This window comes from Ipomoea triloba, chromosome 1 (genome assembly GCF_003576645.1).
Source record: "Ipomoea triloba cultivar NCNSP0323 chromosome 1, ASM357664v1".
NCBI classification, from domain to species: Eukaryota; Viridiplantae; Streptophyta; class Magnoliopsida; order Solanales; family Convolvulaceae; genus Ipomoea; species Ipomoea triloba.
This window is the reverse complement of record NC_044916.1, coordinates 30,539,685-30,560,990: the sequence shown is the minus strand read 5'-3', so window position 1 is coordinate 30,560,990 and position 21,306 is coordinate 30,539,685. Positions and strand designations below refer to the sequence as shown.

Genomic DNA, 21,306 nt, shown 5'->3' with positions numbered 1-21,306 from the left:
ATGAAAAGACACTACAGGACTTAAGCAATGCTCTCATGCATATTGTCTCAATTAAAGATATCTACGAAAAAGGAAAAGTAAGTTGCATTGGGTTGAAAAATAGGACCACTTTATCATAATCTCGTGATATTTACATTCAAATAGCGCACTCTAGAACATATTTTTTAATGTGTTAGCATGAATATAAATTTAATAAAACTTTGTTTATAATTGTAAGGCTGGTGAATTTTGGATTGGTGGAAAAATTGTTGCAGTAGAGAACTCTTACAACTGGTTTGCTGTGTGCTGCCAAGCAAACGATTGTAATAGTCGACTCATTCCCCTTCCTTCTGGTGAATATGAGTGCAAAAAATGTTTGACAAATTGGACAAAGGGCATCGACAAGTACAATTTAAAGCTTCAAGTAGAAGATGCCAATGGAAATGCAAAATTGAAATTGGTGGACAAAGACTGCATCCAACTGATAGGCAGAACAGCATCAGACCTCCGAGCAAAGCATAAGCGCATAACCCCTCAACTGCCAAAAGAAATACAATCATTGGTTGGACTTGGCATGTTATTTATGGTTGAGGTGAAAAGGGAACAATTGGAAAACAGATACGCTCCCTTCTTCGTAACAAAGATAATAAATAATCAAACATTAGTCAGCCTTTACTGTCCTGAGGTTATAAAAAAAAAACAAAACAATTGGTATCTTGAACCAGAAGGAGACATTAACTTGTTAGACGAGGTAGACTATTAGCACTACTTATGTTTAGTTTGTTTAATATGCAAATTTGTTTACAAGCAAAAACTCAAACTATGTTAAATGCTTTTTCACGTGATTTAGGAATTTATCGAAGCTGAATGAAACGAATCATTTGGAGATCATTTTGTACATGTTCGATTCGTACTTTTATATTTTTTATTATACATTGATGCAATTTGACACAACTTTTTTTTTATTGAGATGGACAAGAATTTAAATGCATGTATAAGTCTTCATTTCAAATTGTTTATGTTTTCTTTCGTGCAACACAACTAACTTTATTTAAAGAAATAAAAGCATTACATGTTAGTACATTTATTTGAATATGAGATATGAACAACCAAAAACACAAGTTTCTATGTTTGTTTTAGAAACTGTACGAAAAATAACCCAAAGTAGGACACTAACAATGATGTAGGAGAATGAACTACAATTTTAATAAACTTGTATATATAAATGCTACAACTCTATTTATTATCAATAAACTTGTATGTATGAATCTCCGTTTGACAAAAATAAACTAGCTCTTTATATTTATATCGTACATAACTATTGAAATAACACTCTTGACCTCTTAATTAAATTCAAATTTAAACAAAAAAAATTACAAAATAAATACCAAAGAATTTAAATTTTAACATATTTTTTAATATCATTGTATTTATTCGATCTTTATTGGGCATTATACTACGCGCATCGCGCGTGCCACCGCTAGTTAAATAAAAAAGTTCAAATGAGTTTGTAATAAAAGAATTTGCAAATTTGGAATATAAAATGAACGTCATGAAAATGGAATTTGCATGCAAATTGAAGTTGCACATTTTAACATAAAAGAAAGTTTTTATGTAATCACATTCCGCTCCGTTACTGAAATATTTCTGAATGATCAGCTTGTTATTCTTTGTAGAGGCCTATAAGGGATAAATCTGTACCCTCTCAGTATAAGCCGTGGGGTCCCGCCTTCCAATGGAATTAAAATAAAAAAAAAGTATTGAATTCAAGTTTAAAATTTAAAATTGTTATTTTTCCTATTAAAATTACTATCTAACAAGCATTATTTTTTAATGTGATATTGTTAGATCAGTTCATAAAGTCTTTCTTTTAAAAAAAAAATAAAAATAGACACAATCATTTAAAAAATCATGTAGTAATTAGATGCATAGAAAGAGTATATATATATATATATATATATATATATATACATACACACACACACACACTTAACACTTATTGAGTTACTGTGATCTATTATGGATGGTCTAACAACCTAACGTGATTGGCCCATGAGTACTAGTTTTGAATAATTTATAATTTGATGTAAGTATAGCATGTAGCTTTTTTTTTTTTTTTTGGGATAGGAATATTTTTAACCATCCTTCATAAGTTTAAATTGAGTGTTTTAAATATATCAATATGATATATATAAAATATTGTATTAACATATTTAGAACAATGTAAATTAGGAAATATTTAACTATTGTATTTTAATAAGAAATTTGTGACGGAAAGATATCGGCCCATTATGCTCCAGTGGAAAGCTGCTGAGGATCACCGTTTCACCCTCAACGTTGATGATAGCGTCAAATATGGGATACAGAAAGCTGGTATCGGCGGCGTCATTAGGAACAACAAGGGCGAGTGCAGGCCCGTTCCTATCACTTTCTTGGCCCGGGGCATGTCAAAAAAATAGGCCATATATGAACTTAACATATATTTTTATACCTAAAATTTAAATTATATATATATATATTTTTTAAAAATACTATTGCATACCATATAACTTAGAAATAAGCTAAATTCACAAGTTTTTAACAATTTTACGTACACAATAATAATCATGAAAAAAATTTATTAATGCTTTCCTAAATACAAAGTAATCAATAAAGGCATCAATGCCTTCATAAATAAATAATTATAGTTTATAAAAATGAATAAAAATATAAAATCAAATAAACTTAAAAGCAATAACATTGTTATCATAATAAATAATAAAATAACTATTAATAAAAATTTATAAAACAAAACTTACAAACAAGGATGAAGCTAAAAATCATCGTGATTGGGGACGTGGAATCAAAATACTTCAAAATACAGTAAAGTATACATAACAAAATATGAAACATAATTAAGTTAATTTGATAAAATGGTTTGAATCGAAAATGCACTATAAATCACACATCTCCTATATTGATATGATATTTATAATACTATTTTCTTTCAGTGAGATCAATTTCAAATTTTTCTAAAATAATTTGAATACGATGAAACATAATAGAAACTTCAAAATACATTGACTTAATAATTCATAAAAAGCAAACTATTATTTAAATTTTTATTAATAACTAAATCACAAAATATATTTTATATAAATTAATTAATCAAGTTAAATAATTTTTACAATTCATAACCCATTCTAAAAGTTCACAAAATAACACTTGTTATAAATACTTTTGTAAATTACTCATTATAAATAGATTTCAAAATTATAAACAAATCTCTCAAATCAATTTTTTATTTAATAGAGTGTTGGGACATTATAAAAGTTCACAAAATAACACTTATTATAAATATACAAGTATTAAATTATACAATTATAAATAAATTTCAAAATTATAAATAAATCTCACAAATAAAAAAAATTGAAAGTACAAATCAATTTTGTATTTAATACAAGGTTGGGAGGAAACATATCCAATTGATTTAATACATTATTGGGGAAAACATAACCACATAACGAAGCCAATGGGTCTCAACCCTGTGATCATCATTACAAAATAGCGCATGCAATCTTGTATCCTACCAACTAAGCCACTTCATCTTTAAGTTAAGCGTAAGAATTTTATTTACTTATAGAGATATTATACACTGTATATATACAAGTGATGGGGTGGGTGGGGTAGGCCCCCTCCAAGCATGGGCCCTGGGCAAGGGCCCAGCCTGCCCTTGCCCAGGGACGGCCCTGGGCGAGTGGCTCGGAGGCATCCTTTGCGGAACATCTTATGATGAACCAGCATGTGTTGAGGCAAAGGCGCTCGAAGAATGTTTGCGATGGGCTTGGCAGAAAGGCTACCGAGACATAGAAGTTTAGTCGGACGCCAAGAGTGTTATCCAGTGGATTCAAGAGGATTTGTCGGGACGGGGTCCGATACGCTTGCATATTGAAAATATTAAATGGTGGCTCAATAGGAACTGGAGGGTAGTCCTTCGTGTGGTCTATCGCGAACAAAATAGAGTGGCGGACTGCCTCGCATCGCTCGCCGCTTTTCAAGGTGATGGTCGGAAATATGTGGATGTCTGTCCTATTGTGAGTGAAGATGCTTAGCTCGACGATATGGCACATGCCATGCGAATATGTAGAGTGGTGGAGCAGTACTAAGGTGCCGGCCTACCAGGGGTCCCCCCTCCTTTCTGATATAAAAAAATAAGAAATTTGTTCACAAAAATCTGAATAGGAATATAATTTGGAAAGAATCTTTAGATTTAAAATAGGAAAAAAAATAGAATATAAATTTTCATTAAAAAAATTTGAAAAAATTACAAGATTTGAATATTAACAAAAGTTATCAACATATGTGATAGATACCCCGTATAGGCACCCGATCGATACTACCTAAGCATTTAAGCATGACACTCAGACTCGACAATAAGTCTCAAGACGTGACTAGTCGACTCCCTAATTATCCTTCAACCACCCATTTATTACCCAATTGTTACTCATTTATTGTCATTAATTATCCTAATAACCTCCAACTTAAAACTTCTTAACTATCCATAAAAAACCATTATCTATAAAACACTCCGTTAATAGAGGATATTCACTCACCATGTGCACCCCCCTCCCCCCTCCTACTATAAAAAAAAAAAAAAAAAAGGGTCAGGAACCAGGTTAAAGGGGGAGAACATTTTTCACTATAGAGAGGAGCTCACAAGTCCACATTATATGTACAAAAATTCTACCAATAGAAAAATAGTGATTTTTGACAGATTATTGTGTCTTTCTTTGCTCTTTTCTTTTCACTGTTTAAAGTGGTAAGAGAGATTATTTAAGTAATGTTGGAAAATTAACTTATAAAGTTATAATTTTTATGACAACATAATAGTCTAAATTCAATGTTAAGAAGGTATAAAATCAAAGAGGAAGCATAAAATTTGTTTTAGCAACATCCAAAAGTTGTCCAAACTTGTTTCTTACCTATTTATATGCATACTTCTCCTTTAAAAAAAGGGAGAGAGAGAGATAGAGCAGAGCTACAATTTTGACTTTACGAAATTAAAAGTACATAAATTTAGTCCTTCGTAGCAAATTAGCAACACATGGGTGGAGAAAACAATAGCAAGGTAATACTCCGTATTTATTTACGTAATATATTCTATTTTTCTTTTTTGAAATACTCATATTCTTTACAAAAGTAGTCTTCACCAGAGTTTGAATCTATGACTACATATTTAAAATGGTAATCAGAGGATGTGATCACACTTTATGGCTTATGGCTACTTGTTTAAGGCTATGTTTGGCAAACCTAGCTGAAAAGGTAGCTGAAAGCTGAAAAGTAGCTGAAAACTGAAAAGCTATAAGTTCGAAGTTGAAATCTGAAGAGCTATTAAGCTAGCTGTTATGCTTAAAAGTGTTTGGTAAAATTAGTTTTTTGATAAACTGATAAATGTAAAAAGACTAAAAAGGACATCTTCATACGGTTTAAATAATTTTAAATTTAAATAGGTTTGTTTGTATATTAAAATATAAAATAATGAAATCAATATATGTAATTAAAATATAAAGTAAGAACATGTATTTGAAAATATATAAAGTAAAAAAAAATGTTTATAATTTATAAGATTAGTTCATATAAAAATTAATATTCAAACACAAATGTCAAACTGAAATTACAACCAAACATAATGAAAAGAAAATGTCAAAAGAGTTTTAATTGAAAGGGGTAAAGGATGTCATTTATTTAAAATAATAAGGATAAAAATGGAAAAAAGTTAAAAAGCTACTAGCTTATTTTTGAAAAGTTACCCCAAGTAGCGTTTCAAAATAAGCTCTTATTTTAAGCTAATAGCTTATTTTGGGAACATTATCAAACAGAGCTTATAACTTATTAGTAGCTTAAAATAAGATATAAGCTCTTAAATAAGCTATGCCAAACAAAGTCTAAATATTGTGCGACTTAATTTATGTCATTTAGCTTAAAATAAAGCGAGGTTTTATTTGTTTGGTTAGTGGCACTTTTGAGTGAGTTGAGATTTATGGCCGTAATCAACGGTCGAAAGTGGTTGGCAGTTTTAATCGAATGACCACGTCCTAATCCTCCACTCTGTCGACTCTCTCCCACGTTCTGAACCTCCTCCACCAAACCTTAATTAACAGGGCACAAACGTAAAGGGACTGCCACTGTTAGTGTTGCTATGGAGAGGCTTATCTCTTTCAACAACCCTATCTCATCTAAGCCCTCTCTCCCTCGCCTCTCTCCGCTCGGTTTCGCCACCGCCGCCCGCCTTAAACCCGCCTTTTCTCCGCCCTTGACTTGTGCTGACTCGCGTCGCTTCCACTCGATCCGCTGCCGCTACCTCGACTCCTCCTCGTCCTCCGTTTCCGCCGTAGTTTCGGAATTTCGCGATGCTGTCTCCGATAAGGTTTCTGGGCCGGCCGATTTGCCCGATGGGTCTGCGCCCCAGCCCCATTTCTTCCAACAGATTGTTGGGCGTGTATTCAACCGACAAAAGGTACCAACTTTTTGGGACTTGGTTATATTTTATTAGGTTTATAATCTTATTTGACCTTTTACTTTTTCTGTTAATCATAATTTGTGGGGAACCTATCAAGACTGGTAATCAAACGGCTGAAATCTGAATTGTTAACATGCTTCCTGATTTTGAGAATGAAAGGAATGTGATTATCCTAAATTGCCTTTTTGAGAATGAATAATTGGGCATCTAAACTAATGTGCATGTAGCCATACCCATTGAAGATGTGTAGTGGAACACATAGAAGCTATTGTTTGGTTATGTTCTTGGTTGATGCCAAAACAAAAGTAATTGTTTTAGGTTATGCTACTAAGAAGGTGCAGGCATGAATGCATTGTCTTTTCTGGAAATAATTAATGAATGTGTAGCATGTGTTACTATGAATTGTAGATGTGGGAATCTAAACTATGAGAATTCAATGTTTTTTTGCTGCTTCCAATGGTGAATTTCACTTGAATTTTGTGTTCTTAGTCTTACTTTTACATGATGCAAAAGGTGTATTTCTCAAAATATTATTCTGAAAATGTTTCAGGCAGTGGGTGGGATAATGCTTCTTTCAGCTATCTGTGTATTGTTAATTCATCCCGTCGTTGTATCGCCAGCTTTTGCTAGCTTTCAAAATGCTGCAAAGGCTGGAGGTCCTGCTGCATCTGCAGCTGGTGTTAGTAGTGAATTACTAAACAGTGCATGGACTGGCTTCTTTGCTGGCTGCTTACACACACTATCTGGCCCCGATCACCTTGCTGCGTTGGCTCCACTATCAATAGGTCGGACTAGGATGGAGAGTGCTGCTGTGGGAGCTCTCTGGGGTTGTGGCCATGATGCTGGGCAGGTGATATTCGGGCTGTTGTTTCTACTCTTAAAGGATCGACTCCACATTGAAGTCATCCGAACCTGGGGTACGAGAGTGGTTGGCTTTACCCTTCTTGTAATTGGAGCAATGGGAATTAAGGAAGCGTCTGAAGTGCATGCGCCATGTGTTGCCCTAGAAAACGGCGAGTGTGATGTTAGTTTATATGAAGGGCTCGAGGCTCCTCCGGCCATTGGGAAAAAGAAGAAGGTTGGGTTAGCTACATTTGCCACCGGGATTGTTCACGGTCTTCAACCCGATGCTCTCTTGATCATCTTGCCCGCTCTTGCTTTGCCCTCTCGCCTGGCCGGTGCTGCATTCCTGTGTATGTTCTTGGTTGGTACTGTAATTGCAATGGGAAGCTATACTGCCTTCATTGGTTCATTTAGTCAGGCACTGAAGGACAGGGTCCCTCGAATAACCGAGAAGCTTACTTGGGCTGCTTCCCTTCTAGCTATTGGTCTAGGTTTTGCTCTTCTAGTCAGCCAATTTTTTGGTTTTAGCCTGTATTGATTTGAATCCCACGGTTTTTATTTATGTTAGCGAGATTTGTTTTGTGTTTAAAAATCAAAGTTGACAATCAGTGTTCTCTTTATCTTTACAAAAAATTAAGCTCTAATGTTATATTCAACTGTACTAACTGTGTATACAATTTGGAATATAGCATAGAAAAGCCTAAACATTTTACAACCATATACAAAAGATGTGCCTAAACAGAGGCAGTAATAACCAGTTCATGTATTGCTTCTCTCTCGCAAGAAAACATGAAGAAGACCAAGATTCTGTTAACAAAATGACCAATACAACACTTCAAACAGTCTTTCTCCGATAGCCTCATCCCTTGAACTATTGTTTTTTGTTGATGTCATAGAGCACACAAATATCAGCAGCGGATTTCATCTGAAGAAAAAGAAAAAGACATGCATGAGGAGTAAAGATGTGCTGTTTATAAAGAAGAAAACGAACTGTGTTGAATTGAGAAATTTGAGTATTATGGTTTCATTCAAAAGGAAGATTCACTCATGAACAATGGTAACATAGAATGGTATACACATGCTCAAGAATTTGCCTTCTGAAAAGGAGAAGACAAGAAGTAGCCATTAACATTCTATGGGTTTTAGATCACAAGTATTCAAAAAGTTGATTAGTTATCATACTGCTGTTTGCACGGTTTGGAATTGAAAGTGAAAAACATGGTGGTGGTAATCACAAATTAAAATAGCGTTCCGGAACTATTTGTAACCAAACCATTTCAACTATCGTTACTGCACTGGTTCTTGATCATTAGTGAGCATATGGAAGGTGTACTGAAGTGAGTGGCTCAAAGCAGGGAATCTAGACGTGCTCTAGTTACCAATATATAACACTGAAAAACAAGTATGTGAACAAAAAGGCAGACAGGCAGTATTTGTTTACCTGTATGACATTAACAAACTGCTTAATTGACCATCCAAGTATGAGAAGGGCAATTAGAGCAAGATAAAGCCAACTCTTGGTTGCAGTGCTTATAAGAACCTATTAAGGAAACACAAGAAATCTGGTAAATGATAACAAAAAAATTGGCACCATACCTGAATAGTTAATAATATAACCAATCAATCTTACAGCTGAAGGCTTACATCAAAGAGGTTTTCAGTCTGGTTCTGTGGAAGAAGGAACAAAGTGATGTAAAGAACCTGTCGTATAAAATCATTGCATGCAGTCAAAAGTCAAAACTAGGAAAAACATAAGAGCAATTAAAATTCTTAAGGATTTTTGGAGATAATCACCTCACAGGACACACAACAATAGCCCATAAATATTCGGTTTCCATAGTAAGCCTTAAACAGCCAGTTACTGCTGTCTTTTACGTCTTTATGACTAGTTTTGCCTACTAAGAAGGTACTGTAATAGAAGATAGTAGAAACAGAGATTTGAAAATCAATTGAGCTATATATCCTGTGAGGACTGAACAAGGAGGAAAGAATGAGAATATTACCTATACATTTGCAACCAATGGCTTGCAATATCCAACGCAAGCAAAGACAAGAAAAGCAAACCAGGCCTGACAGTGTGCGGGGCAAGGAAAACGAAAGAGCCTCAGGCATATTGAGATTTAACTACCCAGCGGCAAAGACAAACAAAGCCACAAGTAACTACCTATATACTTGGGAGAGAATCACCAGCAGACAAGCAGTGCTGATCCTGAGAAAGCGCCATATACCCGTGTCAACCAAAGTGAGAAATAAGCTAAGTGGAAGAAAAACTGAGTTGCTAGCCTAAAGCTTAATACAAACACCGACTAAATTATAGAGGAGGCAATGAGACTATATGCTTATCAGATACCTGTCAGTTACCATGTCCAGAACTGCTCCAAATGTTGACACTATCCAGAAAAGGAGGTAAATATATCAAATATAATGCTATAGGCCTCATTAGTCATTACATCTAACACAAAATATGAAAGTTACATAATGAATACTATCAGGGATGAAGCCAATCAACCATAGCGAAGATAGCATGAGGTCAATAAAAAATATCAAAAACTAGGCAAGAGATAATACATGGAAACTAGTCCTGCTGATTAATAGGTTGAGTAACAAGACCTTTCATGTTTTCCCAATTTAGAAAAACTACCATAGAAGTCTCTAAATAATATGAACTAGCCCTAGCAAGATTATTAGCATTTCTAAAGCAGTTGTATACCACAGAGTAGTTCATAAAAAGTTGTTATTCAACAAATCTTAAACAACCCGCCAAAAACTAAAGCTGAATATAGAAATTATAGTATACCAAACTCCTACTAGAAAGTTATCTTTGAGAAGTTTGATTAAGTCTCACCTTGATTGAATTTGCGGGCAAACCAACCATCCAAAGCATTACAGACAAAGCTGCAATCATACAGTCAATCATTCAACAATCCATTTCTCAAACACAAAAGAGAGAGAGAGAACACATGCAAGTAATTACTCACCTGATGAAGTAGAGAAAAGAAAATAACTTTTTATCGACAAAACACACCGCGAATGCAATACAATTTAGCAGAATTCTTATGTAGCCTGCATACAACATAACTTAATAAGGAATACTTATATATTGACGCTAGGTCGATAAGCTCAAAAACAGTGATAGCGATGAGCTGAAGAAATGTTGACCAATAATGTTCGGAATGTAGAGGTACACATTCAAGGGCCTGCTCCTTAACTGATCGGCCATCTGCGACCACTGTTTCAGCTTAACCTATAGATGAGAAAACTAGATGGTTTCCGATCGTAATTGACACTTGATGAAACGCCGGCGAGGCGGCGACTTAAATTTATCGACGGGGATGAAGTGGTCTGTCTCCCACCGAACTGAATGTTTTCAATCAATAGACCCGGACATTGTGGACATACCTTCCATTTGTAATAGACATCAAGGTACTCGACTACAATTGATTATAATTAAATGCTGAGAAAAAAAATTATTTGTTTCGTTCTTAAATTATAAAATAATTGTAAAATTCGTCTTTTTAAGTATTAGCCGTGCTCATTCTGGGCTCCTAAATTATTATTAACGTTGCACTTTTCATTTTTTTTTATTAACTTTGCGTGCTTACATTTCATCCGTGAGCTATATTAAAGTTATAAATTTCTTTCATAATATTTTGTTAGTAAAAGAAGAAAAATGTAACACCAATGATAATTAGGATAAAAAGTGAGCATGACAAATAATTAAAGATAAATCTCACAATTATTGTATGACTTGAAAATGAAAAGTGCAAATTTCTCATAATTTATTAACTGAGAGTATATATTTTGTACTTTTTTATTTTTTAATTTATGTAAGAAAAAAAACAGAAGGAGAAAAGAAATAAAAATACAAAGAAATATAAAAAGTAATATACCGGTACCGCCGGTCACCTTGATGTGCCCAACAGGCACATGCAGTGCTAATGTCTGTTGAGCGTTGATGGTGCATACAAACTAGATGGTTTTTAATCCAGTAAATTATTTTGTAACCTCAAATTCACATTACAAAGTGGACTCGGATTTAAAATACACAATTTACTTACTCAATGTTTAAATTCAAATTATAAACATTCAGTATGTAAATAGAAACGAATCCACCTTTCTTATAAGGTCGATCCGGATTCAAGATATAACTATTATTTTAATTTGTAATGGGTTTTAAAAAATCTATGATGTACTCACTTTTTTCTCTCATATTCTCTATCTTTTTCACTTCGTCCAAAAAGATTTTTTTAAAAAATACAATTAACACCTATTAAAGACGCTCTATTATGAATTAGAGTTCATAATACACATGATGAACCATAATTTACAATTTTCAGTCTATTGGGGTGACCGTGACACTAACCGAATCTTGACATAATTTTCTTTCTTGCAGACCCATAATCTCATGAGGCCCACAATATTGGTAATTCTGTTATACTGTATTACTTGTCATTTTGGGCCTAATAGTGAAAATGAGAGGGCATGCTGGGAGAGGCAAAGACAACTGAGTAGAGTTGAACAAGTTCATTTAAATGTGTAATTTAACTGATCATGGAGCAATTTATCATAAGAAATTAAAGGTTAAGTCTCACCCATAATAGTTTGGGTACATGCTCTCAAATGAGAGAGACTCCTTATACACAATGAGACATTTATTTAGGGGTTCATGTTATACCCCTACTCTTTTTTTCTTTTCTTTTCTTTTTTTAAAGAAAAAAATAAATTTTCATTACTTATAACAGTCACACTCCAAACACTCACAATGAAAATAGAGGGAGCATCTAACCATTCCATACAGTAAAGAAATGACTTTCTTAGCTAAGATGTGAGTAATCCAATTCTCCGGTCACTTAACAAACAAAAAGATGACTAGAAAAAGGTCCCTCACAATACACCTTACTTCTATTATTCACAAATCAACCATTTTATGATGTGACAAAATTTACTAGGCATTACTGCAAGGTATTAGTCCAATGGATGAAAAGTTTCAATTCAGACATGATTTTAGTGGTATGGTGGGGTTCAATTTCTATACAAACACTAGAGTGAGGATTCGATTTCTATTATGAACATTGGAGATTTGAGTTTGGATTGGATTCTTTTTGTACAAAAGTGTGCAATTTGGTATTGAGTTTTGAAGTTAAATTGTCTCAATTTATCTCATCATGGGTTTAGGGGTGAGTTCATAAGTTCAAGATAAAAATATAAAATAAAACATGACTTTGTATTGTAGTGAAATTGGAAATCATGGGTTATCAAAAATTAAAAAATAAATAAAATTATTAGGCACTAATAAATTAAATGTAAAAAAAAAAAGAATTATGAAGTAGTTGGTTTGTGAATAATAAAAGTATGAGTCTTGGAGGTATGTGTATCATTACTCTTTCTTTATAGAAAATATTTTGTTCCCTTCTAGAATTTTTTTCTCTAAACATGACTCATAACTATTGGGTGTAATTGAATAATCCCACTGACTTGTTATTATCAAGATTAAATCATCTTATAAAAAAAAAAAGATTAAGAAGAGAAAATATGAAAGGGGTGATTAGCATTACCTTTCCTTATTTATCATTTAATATTTGTTCCGGTTTTCCACCATGAATTCTTGGAGTGGCTTTGCCACTCAGAATTGCGCTTTGGGCATGTCATCATCAACGAGATCTCAATTCCAGCACTTTTAATCCCATTATATTTTTGAAGTTTAACTGCGTTACACTGTTATTATTGCTCTGACACCTAATAAGCAAAACAAGGACAAAAGGGATACTATTTAATAAAAACCGTGTTAAATCATTAAATACGATTATTATATGTTAGTGATTTTTTTGGGGTACTAATCAAATCTTGATGCATTAGCCTAAGACCCATGAATTGGGAGAGCTACTCAGAGCATCGTTGAGATTTGGATGGAATAGAGAATCGTTCATTCCCAAAATGTAAATCAATGTAACAACTAAAAAAAATGCTATCCGGGAACAATGTGTTTCAATAGTGCCTAAGAAATTTGATACTCCGTATTTTATAAATTTTGACCGTACGGACAATGTCAATTGATTCATTAGTAGTATATTGTAAACAATGACACAAGATCAATTCATAACAATTATGGTGGGAGTTACACTTAATGTGATGGACTCCTTAGGAACATCATTAAAATTCTCTAATCTAATAAGTTGCTGAGTCATTAGTCATCTGGGGCTGGGACACGGAGCAAGGGAATTTGCTGGGCAAAGCAGTGCCTGAGAGATTTGACCCAAGGCAGGAATTGAAGAAAATAATGAATTTAATTTAGATGTTCTAAGTCTTGGGATAAACATCTCTACTGCTCTACGCATCTACACTAGAAATCTTCTACGAAAAAAAAGAAAAAGAAAGACGAAATCATAGCAAAGCTTGAATGCTTGCTTTCTTAAGCATCCTACAGAGAGGGCATGAATCCAGGAAAGGCTCACAAGCTTCGCATGAAGAAAGATGCCTGCATGGCAAGAAGACAACGCACGACACCCCAGAATTGCAACTTTTGCACACCATATCCATATCCCCCCTTTTATTAGTCTCCCGGAAAAGTATCGCCGGCGCCGCCGCAGCCGGCGCATTGTCATCACGGCGGCGATCACCTTCTTCCACCGCCACCACTCTGTCCCCGTTGTCGCAGCACGACTCGGCGTCCTCGGCGCCGGTCCACGGGTGCAGCCACGCGCACTCTTTGAGTTGTTCAATTGTATTGTTGAGAGACATAGCCATGGCTTCTTTCTCCTTCGCCATGCTCTGCCACGCCTGCTTCTCCATTTCTATCCTTCTCAACATCTCCTCTAACTCCATCGTCTTGTTCAGCGCCTTGCACATTTCTTCCTCCTTTTGTTTCAGTAAAAATTGCTTCTTTGATTCGTATTTCCTCAGCATCAATGTCAGTTGCTGTTTTCTCTGCTCTTGTAAACCCAATCTCAATCTCTCATTCTGCACCAATATCAGAGTTAATTAACCCCCAAAATACCAGAAATTAAAAAAATCAAGAATTAATCTGGATTAATTAAGCCATACCTGTAAACAGATAAAGCGGTCAATTTCAAGAATTTGTTTCTCGAGCTCAGCCGCGAGATTCTGAGAGAAACCCATCGACGGCTGAGGATTCTTCTGCTGCTGCGGAGGAGGAATCTGATGAAACTGCGGCATGATGAGGTGTTGCTGCGGCGGGAGAGGAGGCGGCGGTGGGTTGAAGCAAAAGTGATCAAAACCAACAACCCCGTTGACGGCGGCGGAAGCAGGGGCGTCACCGTCGTCCATAAAATCCGGCGGAATGGCGAGAGGAAACCCAAGATTTTGCGAGTAAATCTGCGCTTGAATGGCCATGAATACCCAACTTTATTTCCCCCACACGGCCTAGTATTTGTAACCACCAAAATCAGAAACGCCAAGAACCAACCAAGAAAAACTAGGCAGTCTTTTGGAGCAGAAAATCAGGGAAAAAAGAAAGCAACAAAACAAAGTGTGAGTTGGGTTTGGTTCAAAACAGGAACTCCACCTCTCCTTGATTCGTTCTTGAACGAGAAGAGTGTTGTCTATCTGCGTACGTATATCTATATCTATCTATCTATTCCCTATCTATATATATATAAAAATATATAATGTTATTATTATAGTTGTTGGCAAAACCTATGCGTTTGTTGTGATACGAGGTCTGGGTTTGGTTTAGGTTAGGAGGGGAAAGGCAAAGGTATATATGCATGGGATGTACCAAATAACATATGTATGGTACTATGAGGAGTATGGGTTAAACAAGGAATGGTGGGTGGCCCGCAATTAAGAAATCTTGGAATTAATTAATTTAAAAAAAAAAAAAAAAAGTAACTGAAAGGTTCAAAGCAAAGGAGGAATATAATCTGGTGAGCGTCAAGGAAAGGACGTAAACATGCAGATTTTATGACTAAACTATCGGGTCAGAGACAATGAATTGGGTGTATTTACATACTACGTGGTTGAATCGAATTCAATGAAACCAAACCTATTCAATTCCGATGATCCATTTCCCATTTTTCCAGCCTCCAAATTAAACGCTGTGTGAATCGGTCAGTTTTTTCTTTTTGGTTTTTTGGTTTTTGGGGTTCCTTATTCAATTCCAATTTTCCAGTGGGTCAAACGCCGTGGGAATTGGTCAGTTTTTATCTTAATCAATCACACCATTAATCCTTCAGTTTCTTTTCTTTATTTATTTATTATTTATTTATTTATTTTTACCTAATAATAACTCCCTTCCTGTTCCTATTCCTTAGTCCTAACCCACGTTTATCACCCTGCCCTTTTACGGTTTTACCGCCCGGTGAAACCAACTGTTACACAACCAAACAATGCCAACAAATTCTAAACACATGGGGTGATATAAATTATAATTTATAATATTGTTTTTCACAACAACTTCTAAGCCAGAATAGTTTTAAAATGCATTGTTCCAAATTTTGTCTTCTATTTCTAACTACATGAGAAGAGGCCCTTAACCCTACCAAGAAGCATATGTGGTTACAAGTCGATTCGGTTATGATTTTGAATCAGAATCAATCTTAAAAAAAGATAAGAGTTTAATTCATATTTTAATTTGGATAAAATTCAGAATTTGGATAGGATTTAGATAAATTTTATCACATGATATATATCCAAATCAAGTTTACATCCAAATATACCATAATTTAAAATATCAAAATAAAAAACTAATCAGATTTGTCCACAATTTAGAACTCATCGCTAAGGCTATTATATTCATAGACCAATACATGGAAATCCCATCCCATTATAGTACGTTCAATTATTGTTGTATAAGTCCCAAAAGACTTACCAATACACAATAAATTACTGGTACGTACATTAATAATTAGTGAACTCAATAATATGTTTGTCCACTCAGTCTTTGTCAGATAAATTGCATAGTTTCATCGTAGATATCACGATATAGTTTAAGATAGTTGTCAGTCAAACGTGACATTGGTGCGCTCTATTATAGAAAATATTAATTATTTATTTAATAAAAATTACATACAGAATTGCCAAAAAGATAGATACTGCCCGTCCACTTAAAGACAATGGGGTTATATGTCAGTTGGGCGGTAGTGCAACTTTCTAAACCATCCATCATTATTGATATCATCAGTCCCCAGCTGGTATAATACTATAATCCAACTCTTGCTTTTCTTTTGTTAGTATATGTGTAGAAACCTTTTTTTTTTTCTCTTTGATATGAAACCATTCATGTGTTGATGTTGACTGTTTTTTTGGATTATAAAGAAAATGGACCAGTGTTTAATTTGAATTTTAAATTAACGTTGGATATATATGAATGAATCTCATTGTGTAATATGTATTGTATATTTTTAATATGTATTGATTTGATTAATGTATATTTCCATATAACACTAATTTTTATACTTTGGAATTGATTGTTTTTGAGTTTCAAGAAAGTCTACAATCACATTTTGAATATGTGTTCTATGTGAAATCTGATTTGTGACTTTTGTTGGCAAAGGATCACAAAGAGGTAAATTATTTTAGGTTGTCTATACTGTCGAGCTCAAATTAATAAAGTCAATAGGTAACCCTTACGAAGAGTTAAACTTGAAATCGTATGATTAATCTTGCCAATTGCCGGATCAACTTGATGGGTTGTTGCATTGGAATTGGTTATTGAATTCATTGTTGTTTGTGCTACTTCTATTATCTTTGAATGAACGTTTTAACTACCACTTTTGTCACTCTATATCTCTATCATAATAAATAAATTTTAAAATTTAGTAAATATAACTCTCTTAAGATATGAGAGTGCACGTCCACTCACGTCATTCATCACTTTTTACAGGAGGACCATGTCCTCATATTGGGTAGGAAATCCTTTTTCTCTCAAACTCATGTTATATTTCTAATGTACTAGAAATTGTTGTGTTAATTCTGATCAGTTATGAAATTGATTGATTAAATTTTTTAGTTTTGAAAGTTATGAATTGAATTTTAAACTCAATGTTGAGGCCAATAGTACTAATGATGGAATTCAATTTCTCCTACAAATACTTTTTGTTGGGTAGAACTTTGGAAATACTTTTTAAGAACATCATAACGGAACTCTATTTTTTTCTAATACAAAAACAATATTTCTTTCTTGAAAATTCATGACAACATTTCGCGATTAATTTGAATGTTCAAATATAGTGTTGTATTTTATTATATCTTGAAAAATCAACGCTTCAATGCTCTTAACTCTGATCTCTCGAAAAAAACGCATATATTTTAAGAAAAATATGTTACGCACACCTTGAATTTATATTAAATTGGGACTGGAATTCTTTTATTCTTTATCAATTTTTTTTAATGTTTTGAATAAATGTTAAAAATTCCCAACATCTTAATACTTTTATTAAATGTTTAGTCAAAGTTTCAAAATATCGTGCAGAGTACTCTCTCTTTCTATAGAACACGCTATACTTTTATTATTTGCTTATTTTCTTAATATTCTTTATAGATTAATTTTTATTTAATATGAATGCTTTTTAAACATGTAAATCTTATCTTATCCACTAATACCAAAAAAATCAAAACGGAAGTGTAAATGATCAACTTTGAAACGCGTGGGGCCAGGTAACAGCAGAAGAACAGAAAACCACAAGAAGTGGTGGGTGAGTTATGGCCCATTTTGGACGGTTCAAAATATAGATTTTGGTAATTGAAGAAAAGCTGGCGTGGGAAGATCCACATGACACACTCGGATCCCTCAATTTTTATCACACTTATATTACGTTGCGTCATATTTATTTATGACAAATTTGGCTAAAAGTATATAATAATATAATAATAAAGAATCATGTTTCACTTAGCTCGTCAGATCATCTCCAAAATGATGTAAGTAGAAGAGATCGGAATGAGTATAATACTACGGAGTATATATTATTGGTTTGTATAGAAAGGCATCGGGTTTTGGTTTGCGTTAGTTTTGTTTGTGTTGACAAAAAAGGTAATGGATTGGAACGCGGTGTTGGCGTGTGAAGTAAGGGCAGGGTATATATGGGGTCCCATTATATGCTGCACCTCCACCTACGTATACTCTTGCATTGCTTGCTCAGCTCCTCCTGCAACTTTACCTCTCATCTTCTTCTTTTCCTGCACTGCTCCAACCCATTACCCATGTGCAATTACCATTCTCATCCATCACTGCATCCCATCCACATTCAAATTCACTATATATATATATATATATATAGGAGCAAATTAAACTCACATGACAACCTATCTCTAAGATAAACTAAGAATCAATTTCAACTAGTCGTAAAAAAATTTAACAGATTTGATGTAATTTGAGAAATTATGCTGCATGGGAGATTCTGATAAATTTTTTCAACTTTAAAAGTACAATTTTTAACACTATATATATAGAGTGTTGGTTTTCAAAGAAAAAAAAACACTATAGAGTGCAATTTTTAATAAACTCTAAAATCTATAAAAAAAAATCCTAAACTTAAATCATAAATATTAAATCACAAGTAGTAAAATGTGAATCTCTAAACCAAACTAAAGGATGAAACATTAAACTAAAGCATAAACGTAACTCTAAATCCATTACACTTCCAAACTTTGTAAAACACATGCTATAGTGTCCAAAGTGTATTGTATAATGTTGGAGATTGCACTTTTAAAGTTTGAAAAAATTATCAAAATATCCCAATACTTTTTTCCATCTTTGCTCTGCAATCGTTAGATCTAGCCATAGTAGCCAGATAAATTGTTGAGATTGGTTCTTAGTTTTTTCTCTTAAGAACAAGTTTTCATTTGATCTCATCCTTTTTTCTTTATATTACGGGCAAACTCCAAAATTATGGTGAAATTTAAAAAAAAAATGATTCAAACTTTAAATTGCAATTATAGCACAATTACAAGAGTGTATATGTTTGATAAATCTTGAAACCTAAACTAAATGACTAAATTCAAAGGTAACACATACATAAATATTAAACTCTAAATTGAGGTTCTAAATCAAATTTTAAACAAAAAAAAATCCTAAATCAATTAAAATAAATTAAACTATAAATTCTAAAATGTAAATCATTTATTGCACTTTCACATATCACAAGATGCATTCTGCGGTGTTGGTCCTTTAAACTTTTGAGTCTATAACTTAATATCGGACTTTAAAACTAATTTAATACTTAATTAATATTATATTTTATACAAATTAAATTTTTTAGTATCCATTCTTAATTTTTTTTACACAATATACCCATAAATATTACTACAAATAACCCTACTCCTTTAACTTGACATTCTAACTTTGACTCTCTAAGTAAGTTGTCCGCTTTTTCAGTTTGAACCCGTAATGTAACTTAAATAGGTTGATTTGTCTCTTTGTGATACTTTGTCGCTTAGGATATTTAATTCAGAGCACATTTTTGTATATATAGTCGCCATAAGCTTTATTCATAAATCAAAGTATTAACTTGGATGAAGTCAATTGCATGCGAACATAAATATTGTTTAAGAGTATCCAAGTACGTAGTTGATTGGATCAAAGTGTCCCAATGCAAGAAAAACATGCAAAGGATAATGTGGTTTAAATTTGATAAACTGGTATTTAACGTACGCGGCTTTGATTTAGGATAGAATTGATTTGATATGATGTTGGGCATATGCATTAAAAATATATAATATTCTTAATCAATCAAATAAGTTGTTGGAGTTTTGTTGGGTTATTATTATCAAAAGGAAACGGAAGTCTTTGTTTTACGCACAACGACGATGACTGTCGACGAGAAATTCGAGTAAACTTTACATACGAACATAGCGTAAAATTAACGTCGCCGTCGTCGAAAGAGACGAGGTAAGGATTCCATGGCTCTAGATTTCGCCGGGCCATGGGTCCTATTATGTGCGGTCAGGGCAGACGGTAGGTGTAACAGGAACAAATTAATTAGTGCGTACTAGTAATTTCAAGAAACTGACTGCTATGGGTCCAACCTTAGCTCTATTCAATTCCATCGATCTAGCACCTTCATATTCATGACTTGACTTTACTAGTCTTACTAGGTACAAGTGTACAACTAAATTAGCAGACTTTGTAATAATATGTTAGTGTTGAAAATGTGGTAGCACCTGACGTGTGAGTGAACATTTTGACATGTTATTGAGCATTATTATTCATTAATGATAGGCAAAAGGGTCAAATAGGTCCATGTACTACCATTGATTGNCAAATGATAATAGTTATGTAGCCGACACTGTTAAAAACATTTGCGCTTTTCAATTAATTTTTGATGACAACTGTAAAGACATCTGACATTTGTACCAAATTTTTAATTTCCTTTGTAATTACTTGCTTGGCATTTGTAGGCAACATGGCATATATAAAACTTAATAATGCTTTTGCTTATCAATGTTCAATTTCATCCGCTGCTTCATTTATGGGCAAATGAAAATAACTTGCTATCATTTCCTTACTTACCGTTTTATAATTACAACGAGTTATTTTTAACCAATTCTTCTGCAACAAGTTCAATATCATCATGCAATATTGGGGGGCGAAAGCTCAGCTTTTGCAACAAGTTATGCTTAAATCATAGGTCCAATAAATGTTATAAGTTTAAAACAAGTTGTATTTCAAAGCTAATATATTCACATTTATCAAGACAAAAATAATAATAATAACGACTTTTAGGTTAGAGATGGGCATTAGGCAGAAAATTAGCTTTATTAAAAGAATTTCCTATGCGCCTTAAATTGTTCCCCTTTTTTTTTAAAAAATTGTGTATAGCATGAAAGTTTTAGCTTTAATACTTTATGTTACTGCTGAGTCAAAAGAATGTACGTGCAAGGATACAGTGGTACAAAAACGTAATACACGATAATGAAAGAACATTCCAGGGAAGAAATATAAACCTATAATATTGCATGATGTTATTGTAAGTTTTTAAATTGATCGCAAATATTAAGCCTCGGTGTTATCGTTTAAAGATGACCATATC

General features: G+C 33.5%; 3 protein-coding genes across 4 annotated transcripts; 1 reads left to right on the top strand and 2 right to left on the bottom strand.

Annotated features, from left to right (window-relative positions):
- Nucleotides 1–6,065: 6,065 nt before the first annotated feature.
- On the top strand, nucleotides 6,066–7,982 carry LOC116030616. The gene is made up of 2 exons (XM_031272924.1): nucleotides 6,066–6,475; nucleotides 7,029–7,982. Exons 1-2 carry the CDS (start codon nucleotides 6,158–6,160, stop codon nucleotides 7,857–7,859), a joined length of 1,149 nt encoding a protein of 382 aa, XP_031128784.1. The 5' UTR covers nucleotides 6,066–6,157; the 3' UTR covers nucleotides 7,860–7,982.
- On the bottom strand, nucleotides 7,944–10,710 carry LOC116030625 (CDP-diacylglycerol--inositol 3-phosphatidyltransferase 1). 2 transcript variants are annotated; one of them, XM_031272934.1, is made up of 10 exons: nucleotides 10,481–10,710; nucleotides 10,300–10,384; nucleotides 10,167–10,216; nucleotides 9,672–9,711; nucleotides 9,486–9,530; nucleotides 9,325–9,390; nucleotides 9,116–9,230; nucleotides 8,966–9,022; nucleotides 8,763–8,861; nucleotides 7,944–8,246 (listed from the first exon to the last, which is right to left on the bottom strand). In XM_031272934.1, the coding sequence occupies exons 1-10, from the start codon at nucleotides 10,539–10,541 to the stop codon at nucleotides 8,193–8,195; spliced, it is 672 nt and encodes a 223-aa protein (XP_031128794.1). In that variant the 5' UTR covers nucleotides 10,542–10,710; the 3' UTR covers nucleotides 7,944–8,192. The 2 variants fall into 2 exon arrangements, with proteins under 2 accessions (XP_031128794.1, XP_031128800.1); XM_031272940.1 differs by having other exon boundaries at nucleotides 8,966–8,989.
- Nucleotides 10,711–13,393: 2,683 nt separating this feature from the next.
- LOC116015606 (probable BOI-related E3 ubiquitin-protein ligase 3) lies at nucleotides 13,394–15,025 on the bottom strand. Its single transcript, XM_031255718.1, has 2 exons — nucleotides 14,363–15,025; nucleotides 13,394–14,278 (listed from the first exon to the last, which is right to left on the bottom strand). The coding sequence occupies exons 1-2, from the start codon at nucleotides 14,669–14,671 to the stop codon at nucleotides 13,703–13,705; spliced, it is 885 nt and encodes a 294-aa protein (XP_031111578.1). The 5' UTR covers nucleotides 14,672–15,025; the 3' UTR covers nucleotides 13,394–13,702.
- Between the last annotated feature and the right edge of the window lie 6,281 nt (nucleotides 15,026–21,306).